General features: G+C 52.1%; 1 protein-coding gene across 1 annotated transcript in view; it reads right to left on the bottom strand.

The window, feature by feature from the left end:
• The window catches only part of SPRED2 (sprouty related EVH1 domain containing 2), a gene marked incomplete at both ends in the record, with an annotated part of 48,371 nt that extends 40,035 nt beyond the window's left edge, over window positions 1-8,336 (bottom strand). The window contains one exon of the mRNA XM_079550896.1: window positions 8,290-8,336. Coding sequence (XP_079407022.1) covers window positions 8,290-8,336 — 47 coding nt within the window. The remainder of the gene's footprint in view (window positions 1-8,289) is intronic.
• Between the last annotated feature and the right edge of the window lie 3,803 nt (window positions 8,337-12,139).

Genomic DNA, 12,139 nt, shown 5'->3' with positions numbered 1-12,139 from the left:
ATTTCCTGCTAAATAGGACGTGTCACTCAGAGCTTTTTATGCTTCAATTTAAATATCTTTAAGCTGCCTGTACAGCATTTCTGGAATAATTCACATGGCTGTTGATTTTGGGGAACAGCCTTTTTTGCTACTTATGGGAGTTTGAGGTAGAAAAGGGTCTTTTCTGCCCTCTCTGGAGATTTACTTTGGTGACCTTCTTTAAAGATCTGCCTGCAGAATGAAGCTGAATGAATGGGTGGTAGCAGATGTTTTAAGCAGTCTGTTTTTTTTTGTTTGTTTGTTTCTTGTTTTTTTGTTTGTTTTTTTTTTTGCATTCACGGGCTGTGATTTTGAAGTTGTGCGCTAGAGCAACCAACCCCGAAGCTGGATGGAAGACCTCAGCCACATCTCAGCCTCTGGGCACAGAAGCGTTTCTAGGACCTAGCATCAAAAAATCAGGAGAAAAGCAAGAGTATTTTTAGTGTGCAAACACAGAAGTTCAGTAGAACCCACTGTGCTGCAGCTGCAGGTATTTTAGCACTGCCTAGCACAGCACTGCGCCAGGACAGTCCCAGCAAGCTACAAACCCTTCTGCAGTTCAATCCCAAGCAGCAAAAGAGGCTCTTTCTGCTCTGCCCCCCCCCTTTCCCTCCTGCTTGTCAGCCATTTCTGCGCACACACACACACACACACACACACACACACAGCATTAAGGTGGGGAAGAACCCTCTGTACGCCTGCATCGAATCGAGTGGACAAAGTGCCCACCTCCCCCTGCCTGCTTCTGCTCCAAGTCACGCACCGCTGTGTTTCCAAGCATTTTAACCAAAAATGGGAACTCATCGCGATGAACAAGCCTGCTGACCCAGGAAGTTTTATCCCCTAACTTGGCCGAGGCTCTCTATAATGAGACACATCACCAATCCGACAGGCTCCTCTGAAGCTGCAGAGTTTGTGCGTATGTAGAAAGACAGAGGGAAACGGTTTATTTGGGCTCAGGCGCCCTTCCTGCAGGATGCAGTGTTTACAGAGGGTATTTCTAGAACTTCCTGCTCTGCACACGCCTCCGGCTCCTCCCCGGCCTGCCTCCCCCCCAGCCCTCACCCAGAGGCCCCCGGAGCACACGGGATGTGAGGGTCTCACCGGCACCCTGAGCTCCCCCAGCCATGGGAGCAAGGGAACAGGGGCAGCTCCTGTTGCCATGGTTCTCCTGGAAAAGTCTGCATGTCATCCTTGTCTGCAGAACTTATGGTACTTTTTGTTTTGTTTTGTTTTGTTTTTTTTTTTTTTTTTAAGCACACCTTTAAAACAAATTTAGATTCCTTTCTCTCTCTCCTTTATTAGAGTTTCGCATCAAGCTATTTGAGCTTTCTACACTGCATTCTTCAGACAACAAGCGAAAAAAGCTCATCTTCACCATTCCTTAAAAAGCTTCCAGCCACTTAACATTTGAACTCTTACACTGTACTACATCCCCAAACACTAAATTGTTACAGAAAAATAAAGGGAAAAAAAAAAAAAAAAAAAGCAAGATTTTTTTCTCTTAAGCAGCTCTAGTGGTTAATGACCCTGCAGCCTTTTATTAGTGATTTTAACCACAGAAAGCAAGCTTGGCACTAGGTTTTCTTCCTACGTCAACTGAACACCAAATACCTTTCTAAAAGCAGGTCTTTGAGGCAGTGCAAACACTGGGATTGCTCTATTTCAGCACTCCCTCCAGCTTGGTAACCTTTCTGTCTGCACAGCCACCTAACTGCACGCATCCAGCAGCAAGACATACAGCAAGGACTGGCTGCAACCAACCTAGCACCTCCCATGCCAACTAGCAGCTAAGAATGAATTATGTTGGCAGCACCATAAAACTTCAGTGATAGTTTTTGTAATTTCATGAATGTTAAAAAACAGTGAAAAACACAGCACAACAAAACCCAACACACATCATTGAAGTATCAGTGGTTTTTATGTAATGTAATTTATACCTGTGCTTTAAAAAGGCCAAGCCTACCAGCTCTGAAACGCAGGGATATGCACTGCTGTCTGACAATGCTGGACCTGGCTCTTTCCCCCACCAGAAGAAATCTGCCATATTTTACAAGGTCACAGCATCTTCCCGTATCCAGTTGTCTGAGGTTTATCCTGCTGCAGGCACAGTTTGGAGCACAGTGAATTTAACCTGAGCTCAATGGTGCTGATGCACATAAGGAACACACTCTCTGCTCCCTGGCTCTCTGGTATGGCAAGGACCCATGGCACTGAAATGCTGAGGGTTTAGACTCTCACCTCCCATCCAGCTGCTGGACTTCCATCTGTGGGCCCTATCCAGGCGGCACGGACAAACAGTGGGGAGATGCAAAGGCCTGTGTGTCAAAGGAATTGTGTTACAGGACTGAGCCAAAGTCTGGTGGCCACTTGTGGGCCCCCCAGTACAGGAGACATGGACAAACTGGTGAGCCCAACAGACGGCCACGAAGATGACCAAGGGCCGGGAGCACATCTGTGAGCAGAGGCAGAGAGAGGTGAGCAGCCTGGAGAAGGCCTCAAGGGGATCCACTGACCTGTGTGCAAAGAGAACAGAGACAGGCACACAGCAGGCTGTGAGGTCTCATCCTTGGAGAACTTCAGCAGCTGCCTGGACATGGCCCTGGGCACAGCCCTGGACACCCTGCTCTGGTGGCTCTGCTGGAGCAGGGCTGGGCCTGATTGACCCAGAGGTGCCTTCCCACTTCAACCTTTCCCTGGTTCTGTGAACAAAATTGAAGTAAACAGCTGAAATAAACTCCAAGCATGCTTTGGAGAAGCGCCGTTGATTCTCTCAGATCTCCATGTAATTTTGAAGAACCAGACTGTTTGTAAACAACTTGCAATGCCAGATGCAGAAGCCCTGCGGCAGCAGCTGAGTTTACTCCTCAACCTCACTTGCATCTTCCAGTAATTCCTTACTGCATCCCCTTGACTTGAGGAAAATACAAAAGCACCTTCCATGTCCACAGCTGGGTAAGTTGTTCCTTCCTTGGCCCCACAGCACACTCCTGCACAGATCCGCAAACAAGGGGCCCAAGCACACACGCACATTTATATCTATCAGCTTGGGGGCATACCTTTCTACTCCGGAGCCACGTAAGCAGCCAGCTGGCTTTATGAGAACTTAAAAGCCAGGTGGGAGTGTCGAGGCATGTTAGCAGAAGAAATACAGCAAACGGAGGTTGAGCTGAGCCCCTGGCTTGTGTCCAGTACAATACAGGGATGGGTGGTTTCAGGGCAGCACTTCTCACTGCAGGGACCCACAGCAGGCACCCCAGCTGCCAGCGCTGCCCCCACATCTCACGGCACAGTGAGAGAAGGGAAATCTCTCCTAAAATGATATGTATGAGCAGACATGATAGATTTCTTTGTCCTCCCAAACAGCCTTTCTCCACCAGCAAGTGAGTTAACCAATAAATAAAAGCATGAATGGCCTAGGGACTGCAAAAGTAGCCACACAGGACAGATGCACAACACAATTAAAGCCCAAGCATTTTGGATTTCCTTGGGATCTGAGCACATGTGCACAATGTGCATGTGTCCCCACAGAGCAGCACGGGCCCCTTCAAGCACACATTTGCACCATGGCCCTTTCACCCCCATGGACTACATAAAAAACACCATCAGGTTTTACAGCATGTCTCTCAGAGATATCGATGCGCACTTCCCACAGATTAGCAGAAGAGATGAGAGGGACCTTCTTGTTAAAAAAAAAAAAAAAAAAAAAGGGCGGGGGGGGGGGAAATGTACTTGCTACCTGCAAGAAACACAATTCTGTTCCTAGGGAGATGTACACAGTAGCAAGTCCTACCATTACTTTTGGAAGGATGTTTAATACATACACACGAAAAAAGAGCTTTACTATGGAGCCCTGCAACTCCTCCTCCCCACATTTGCCAGTAGGAAGAAATTTCCTTCCTTGATGGAATAGCCATCAGCTATTGGGCTCAGCTGACAGCCTCAAGATCTCTCCTCTGATTACAGCACAGGATTTGAGAACAAAGAGGGGGGGGAATAAAACCAAAACAGTCCTTGAAGTGCGAGTTGCAAGTGAAGAAAGTCAAAGAAAGTTATTCAAAGAGCCTAAGAACAAGGAGGCTGGAGACAAAAATAATAATTTGGGATAAATCTCCCCGAAACCTTCTGCAACAGGTAAAACCTGCTGGCTGTTGGCACACATATCTTTGAAGCCCTGAAAGCACACTTTGTAATACTGTTTTTGATAAAACACAGCTTGCTTTTAAGGGGAAGCACCTACTTCTGTTGTGCAAGGCAGCCAGCATCGCACTTCAGCTGCTTGTCTGACTTAAGGAGAAGAGGCACAGAGCACAGATGCGATGCACACAGGTACCAACATGCTGATCCCATCCATAACGAGTTCTGGGCTCCCTCCATTGACAACCGACACATCAGAGTCTCCTGCAACTGCAGGTTGCAACTGCAACAGGCAGAAGCAAGGTAGTTGTACCCTCATACTACAAGCCATCCAGCTACTTTTGTTTTCATTTCCATGCCTCTTCAGGAGCATTAAGTCCTCCAAAATACCAAACACTCTGCACACTGAAGAAGGCATGTATCATCAGTGCAGTATCTAGAGCTGTACTTAGGATTTTACTCATCTTTGTTCTCTCTTCCCCTGAGCATCTCTCACCAGAAGGATCATCTTCTAGTGTTAAGCAAGCTGGAGAAAAGAGGAAGAAGAAAGGAAACAAAGTACATTTTTCAATGGACACAGTGAAAGGAACAATTCCTGCAGCCAAAGCTGGTTTCAGCAGCTGGGAATGTGCAAGGTGCACCTCAGCCAGTGGGCCACAGCATCTGCACTTCTGCAGAACCCCAGTGAAGCCATCCAATGGGTGGAATTCACCAGCAGGGACACTTCTTTTGGGATCCAGCACCCTGCACAGAACCACAACGATATCCAGAGCTTGACAAGTGTATCTCTCCCAGGTTCAGTATCTTAGAGGACCGTTTGTTCCAATTCTGCTGGAGGAAAGGGAATTGAATTTATCAATTCTTCAAGCATACCAGCATGTATGTGATGGAGGGACTGAGCCAGCGGTGACGTTGCCTCTCTTTCCTGAGCTCCTGCCTTCCACCCTCGTCCTGGAGAATGACAACCACCGCCATCTCCCTGTGGTTTGGTGGCCCCAAGGAAACAATTTTGTGGTTTCAAGCCAGCTACCAGCCAAGCAAGTCCACGTTAAGGAAGAGCCTCTGCTGTGCAACGTGCTTTTGTTTGCAGCCTCGGGATTTAATTAAGCGGGTAGATAAAGCCACCTTTTAACCCACGCTAGAGAGTGTGCCAGGTCGAGATTACAACGCGATGCAGAAACAGGTCGAAGCAGCTCCCGGCTGCATCCATGCCACGGGCAAGCACCATCCATCACCCGCTGCTTCTGGCTGAAAAACCCACTTTCTGGCCCAAAGGCAAGTTTTTCAGATTTCTCTGAGCCAAGAACAGGATTGGGGTTTTCTGACGGTTTGGGCTAAAGAACAATCCTCTTCCCCAGGTCCTTCTCCATGTGAACCAACCAAACCCTCACCAAAATCTCTCTATCTACAGCTGCTTCTCAACTTGTTTCCAAGACAGAAGCAGAAAGGGTGCTCTCTTTTTTTTTTTCTTTCCCTTTTTCCATCCGACAGACCTATTATTCCCTTAGAAACAGCAAGTTCTCCAAGTAACCGAACAAAGCAGCTACTTACATGTAGTATTTTAAACAGCCGTGTTTTCAGGCCAAGAAATAAACAGTTATATTTTGGCAACCCTTCATTTCCTGTCCTATTTGCAAGCAATAATGTCATGACACAAAGTATGTCCCATGCCTTTCTCTCTGGCTCAAGCTTGAAAGAAAAGGAAAAAAAACACAGCTAGCTGAATGGATGGCTTATAACAGTGAAAAATCAGTAGTAATGGGCAAAATGGGGGAAAAAAATAAAAAATAAAAAATTCAGTGTAAAGGGCAAAGTGCTACGTTGGCGGGGTGAGTGCTTGAAGCAGCCATGGAAGGAGGTGGGATCCGGGCAGCAGCTCAGCTCCATGCCCTTTGCTGGAAGGAATAAGCTCACTGCCACAGCCATGCCTGCAGCTCCCACCCCAGCTCCGGCACAGGGCTCCCAGCTCCATCCCGAAACGCCGCGGAGCGACACTTCCTCATTCTCTGACCTTTTCCATTTAATTACTTCCTGTGACTTTCTTGGAAGCCTGCATCGTAATGATGTGCCGCGGCCGCCTTCGGGCGTAACTGAATCATTTTATGCCTTCCGATTCAGCTGAATCCTCCCACTCGCAGCCAGAAATACAGCCGCGACACGCCGGCCGATCGCCCGGTCCCTGGCAGCACGCAGCCCGGGGGGCAGAACAAGACATCCTCCAGCAATGACAAATCGACCTCTGGGTATCGATCGGAAATGGTGCAGTCATGAAGGAGCCTGTGCAGCCGGAGCCTCATCTCACTCCTCTTTGGTTTCATCAAATGGTTCAAACACTCTAAATATGGAAGAAAAGCTCCCCAAGCAAAATGAAAAAAGCCAACGATGGGGAAAAAGACAACGTACTGATTTTAAACACACGCTGGCTGCGGTGCTTCGTCTGTAATCTGCCTTTTAACATTTGTTCACAGTGCACTCAGTGAAACGAGAAGAGCTATGCAAATCAAAGCCAGATATCTGGGGCAAATAGCACGCGATGCTGCCGCTGTTCCGACAGCCCAAGCAAACTTATGGAAAGGGCCCATCCTTATTTCTTCTAACACCACATAGATTGAAAAACATCACCCACCGCCGCCAGGAAGGACGGCGCATGAGTCACCTGCAGCAGTGCTATCCATCAGCGCAGGGAAGGGCCGGGAGGGAGCGGTACCCACAGCAGCACCGAGATCAGGGCAGCAGCTCCGACACGGCCTCCACTTGCAATGCAGAGCGTCCTTCACCCCAATGCCCACCAACGGGCTGGCAAGTGCAGGCCTGGGGCGCGGGGTGCAATCATAGAATCGTTAAGGTTGGAAAAGACCGCTAAGATCAACTAGCCCAATCAGCAAGCCGTCCCCACCGTGCCCGCTGCCCACATCCCTCAGCAGCTGCCAGCTTTGCACATAGCCACCTCTGCGCCGTCCCATTGGAGAGAGAACTGTGAGCCCTCCGAGGGGTCTGCTGGAAGCGAGCTTACCACCCCTCCCATCCTGCTCCACAGCAGCAGCAGGAGAAACCCAGCTTCTCCTGTCAGAACTGCGCTGACTTCAAAATAACCACAATGTCAGAAGCGACGCAGAAACGCGGCTTTACAGCCTCTTTGCTACAAGGTGCCCCAACCACCACTCCTCCTTATACAAGTGTTGCAGGCAGAGGCCATTTCCTTGGCCAGTTACTGTTTCCAATGCTATGGGTGCCAGCCCCACACACCCAACAGCCCCCAAACTCCCCACGGCACCTGGCACCCACCCAGCACTGTGCTCAGTGCCTCCTTTTCCCGGCTGTCATAAAACCCTCGAGGCAAAACTGGGGATGAGAACGCGCGGGGTCCGAGCCCACAGCTCTGCACCACAACCTTCACACATCGCACCGCCATTTATTTGCGTGGGGGGTTTTTACAGAGGGGTCGGGTGTCTGAGAGCCGCTCCCCGCACACGCGAGCTCCGGGATGAGGAGGGGGGGGGGGGGGGGGGCCTCAGAGCACGGCGGCCGCCGGTGACCGGATTTATGAATGCGGCGTCATGTGACGGCCGCCTCCTATTCACAAAACGGCAGCCGGGGCGGGGCTCCGACCCCCCCCCCGGAAAAAAAAAAAAAAAAAAAAAAAAAAAAGAAAGCCACCAAAAAATTCCGAGTCCCGGGGGCACAGCCGCCCCCACGCTGCAGGCCGATCCCCCTTCCCCCCCACCCCCAACAGAAAATATATAATTTTCTTTTAGGATGGGGGAAGGGAGGAAGAAGAGGTTTGGAGCCCCCCCCTCACCCACACACGTCGCGGTGTGAGGGATATTTTTTTATTATTATTATTATTTTTTTTCCTCCCTTTTTTTTTTTTTTTTTTTTTTTTTTATGAATGAAGATGCGGTATGCAAATGAGCGCGGCCCGGGGGGAGCGCGAAATGGCGGCGGATGTGCGGGCGGGCGGCCGCGCGCTCACGCACGCGCGTGTCCGTGCGTCCGACCGACCGTCCGTCCGCGGGTGGGGGGGGTACCGGGGGGAGCCCCAAGCGGGGCCACGGAGCGGCACCCCCCCCTCCCCAAACACACACATACACACACGGAGAGCCCCCCCCAGCCCGCCCGTCCTCCCCCGCTCACTCGTCTGGGTAGGCGTCCTCGGTCATCTTCTCCCCGTCTCGGCTCATCCCTCGCCGCGAGCGGCCGGGCTGCGCCTCCGCATCTTCCTGCGCTTCACATGGCGGGGGAGGCCGCGCCGCGGCGGGGCCGGGGCTGGCGGCCGCGCCGGGCCGGGCCGGGCCCGACGGACGGCGGCGGCGCGGGAGGCTGAGGCGGGGCGGGGCGGGGGGGAGCGGTCCGGCGGTGCTACGGCCGCGCTGGGCGGCGGGCGGCGGCCGGGGGAGGCGGCGGAGGCGGCGGGGAGGGCGCCGCGGGGGCGCGGCGGCGGCGGCGGCGGCGCGGGGTTCGGGCCCGGGGGAGCGGCGCAGCGCCCGGGGGCAGGCGGCGGCGCCGGGCCAGCCCCATGGCCGCGCTCACGCCATGGCGGGGCGCCGCGGGCGGCGGCGGAGAAGGGAGGGGGGGGGGGGGCCCGGCAGGAAGCGGCGGCGCTGCCGAGCGGCGGCGGGCAGGGCAGCGCCGGACCTAGGGAGGGAAGGAGGGAGGGAGCCGCGGCGGCGGCGAGGAAGGAGGGGACGCGGCCGCTGCTGGCGCCTCCCCCGCGGCGGCGCGGCCCGCCCCGGCCCGGCCCCCCGAGCCCCGCAGCGAAACGCAGGCGGCGGGGTGCGGCCGCTCCCCTCGCCTCGCCCCCCACGCCCCGCCCCGCCCGGCTCCCGCGGCCCGGCCCCGATCGAGGTCGGGGCGCCGACCCCTCGTTCCGGGGCCTTACCCGCGAGGCGCTTCTTCAGGAGGCGCGTAAGCCCGGTTGGCGTGTGCTGAAAGGCGTCGGGGCGAGTGGAAATCCCGCCGTGGGTGCGGGATGAGGCCCGTAGCCTCATGATGAGGCCCAAGGTGTCTGTGGGTAATGTATGATTCTGCTGCCGCCCAGCAGTCCCGGCAGACCTGTCTGTCCCGCTCTCGGCCTCTGCACCTCGTTGGGAAGATGTCTGCTGCTGCACTCGCGACTTTCCGACGGCATCAGTTCTCTTTTCAGGAACAGAAGTGAAAACTTGGAAAAACTGGATGGACTGTGTGCCAGCAGCATGGTGGAGGCGAGAGCCTCTGCAAGCTCCATGGCCTGTGGGGTGGTTACCCTGAGGAGCAGCAGTGCATCCTTCAGAGGTGGGACCAGGACCATGGCTGTGGTGGTCTCACCATATTAGGTTTTCATGGCTGGGGGCTTCCCTGCCTTTTTTTTTTTCTCTTCAAATGATGCTGGGATTACACAGGCTCCTAACTTCCTCATTAACTCCATGCTCCTCAGTGTTCAGCTGCAGCATCACATGGATACGTGTGAAGCAGTGAGCACAGCATGTAGCTGCTGCCTCCCGCAGAGCCGCAGCAGGGCGAGAAGCCCGTCACTAAAATCCCATCTCTAAAAGATCATGGTAATGCACATCCTGCTGTGGACGACTAGGGTGTGTGCATTGATGTTGGTGCTGGGAGCTTGGTGTTCTGGTCCCAGCACTTAGAGTGTATTTCACATCCCAGCGGTGAGCAGCCACCCTTTCCCAGACACGGTAGCTGAAGGTTTACCCGATACTTCATTTCTTGAGTCACTTCCTGTGGATTTGTGAGATCTCACATTTGATCTCTGCTTTCACTCACATGCTAATTTGGGTGCTGCTAAATGATCCATTCATCTCACTTCGCAACCCTCTTATGATTGCATACATGCTGTTTGTATGGGCAAGAATTGCATGGTAAGTTCCAATTGTACAGGTTACCACGCTGGTTCCTCTGAGCAGCATTTGCAGAATGACTGCTTTTTTTCTGAATGGAGCAGCTCGCTGAAGGGAGACTTCTGCTCATGCACTGCTCATATATAGCCTTTCCCCGAGATGTGATCATTACAGCACCTCCAGTTAATTAGCCGTTGGTGGCAGAGCTTCTAGACTAATGATTTGCATGCTGTGAATATTCCGCACTTTATGTTTGAATGGGAAGTGCCTTGTGCAAGGCAGTATTTTAGCTGTTGCAGAGAACTAGATGTGAGGACATTTGAGCAGGAAATGGACTTCCCCACGGGCTGCTATACCTTCAGCTGACACAGATTTAGGGTGAGAAGCACTAGGATTTGGCATAGCAGAGCTTGGAATGCAGTTTTGCCATTGCCTTCCTACATTCTTGCTTTGACAACATGTCCCCTCTGGGCTGGAGACTCCCACACTGCTGGTGTAGGAGCCCCCATATGAGCGCTGGCACCTTGGTGACTGCACTGATTTCAGTGCCTTTTCCACTGACTCACTCTGTGACTTGGAATGAGGGAAGAGTAGAAGTTGGCAGCCCTGAATCACGCCATTCTCCTGATGACTACCCCTCACCCGATCATTTTTCTGAGTAGTAATCGTATTTTAAAGGCAACAATAACCATAGAAAAGGCATCTGAGATCATCTAATCCAACCACCAACGCATGCCCACCATGCCCACTATCCATGTCCCTCAGTACCACATCTACACCCATTTTTTTCCCCTGTTGCAACAGCTCAGAATGTAAAAGCTGCAGAAATGACCTGCAATGATTGTACTCTTCCCAGGAGGTTATTTTGAGGGACACCAAGACAAGTGAGAGAAAATGGATCTCACTACCAAACTGGTTGCTTTACCCCCAAAAACAAACCCACTGCTTTCTGAGTTCTGAAACCATGCACTCTCTTTCAGCCTCTCCCAAAATAAAAGCAAGGGTTGTTGAAATGTAGTGACTGTGAGTTAAAAGGGGCTTTTCAAAACCCTTGCTTTCCTATTGGGTTCTCTGTCGTCCTCTTAGCATTCATCAGTAAATGATTTATAGCCCTCCTTTCATGCTGGTTTGGTGTTTCCTTTGTGTGCATAACTTCCTTTTGATAGAAGGGGATGATAACAAAACCCAAATTCTAATCTTTCGAGCACATGACACATTGTCTTTGTGGTGCAGATAGCAGGAAACTGCTCTGATCTGGTGTTCAGTGCTTCAGCCTCCTTCCCACACCCCAAAATAGACCCGGTGAATTCAGAAAGCGGCTCTACCAGGGTGGGCAGAGCTTTGCTTTCAGTTGTTCACTGCCCCTTTGCATCCAGAGAGAAGTGTGCACAACTGCTGCACTGATGCACTGGAAGTCCTGGGGTTAGTCCTAAAGTCAGGCTGTGGTGGCACCAGGGAAGAGCTGCCTTCCCTTGGGATGCCTTTCCACCCTTGGGAGCTTCCTGTGTTTATACTACAGCTGTTTCCAGAGTCTCATGGGAGCCAAACAAACAGATGCCAAATGATCTGCCTTCAGAGAGAGCAGAAATGGGTGGATGTGGGGAAGACACCGGAGCTTTGTTCATCTATTCTTCCATCCTGAGGGATTATTTGAGTTATGCCTGGATCCTTCAAGTGCTGACTTTGAGAAAGTTGCTTTCCTATAGCCAAACTTAGAGAGTCCTGGCTGAGTGCCTGAGCAGCTCTGGTGGGGAGTTTCATCCCATCCTGGCCCATCTGGGGTGGTACCCGCCATAGGGTATTGGCCAGGAGATAAGTTCCTGGGGAGCTCCACTTGCTATGGGATAGCTCTGGCTGGGATAAGGCCACAGCACACAGTGAGGAGGCAGGGAGGGCAGGTCAGCATCCCACAGAGAGCAATACCTGGCCCTGCTATCCTCTGAGACACCTGCATCGCCGCTCCCGAGAATTCCCATGAAAAATAATCACAGGCTGCTTTTATGTCCTTGTAATCGTGAACACATTATGCTTCCCTGCCCACTTCTAAAGAGAAAAAGTAATTAGTCACCCCACACAAGTCTTTTGGGGTGGCACATGTGCTTTGGTATGTATTCCAGCTCTGCCTACATGGAATAGGGACGCACAGCCCTTCT

Source organism: Tetrao urogallus (genome assembly GCF_951394365.1).
Source record: "Tetrao urogallus genome assembly, chromosome: 2".
In the NCBI taxonomy this organism is placed as follows: domain Eukaryota; kingdom Metazoa; phylum Chordata; class Aves; order Galliformes; family Phasianidae; genus Tetrao; species Tetrao urogallus.
Note: the sequence above shows the minus strand (reverse complement) of the source record. Positions and strands in the feature narration are given on the sequence as shown.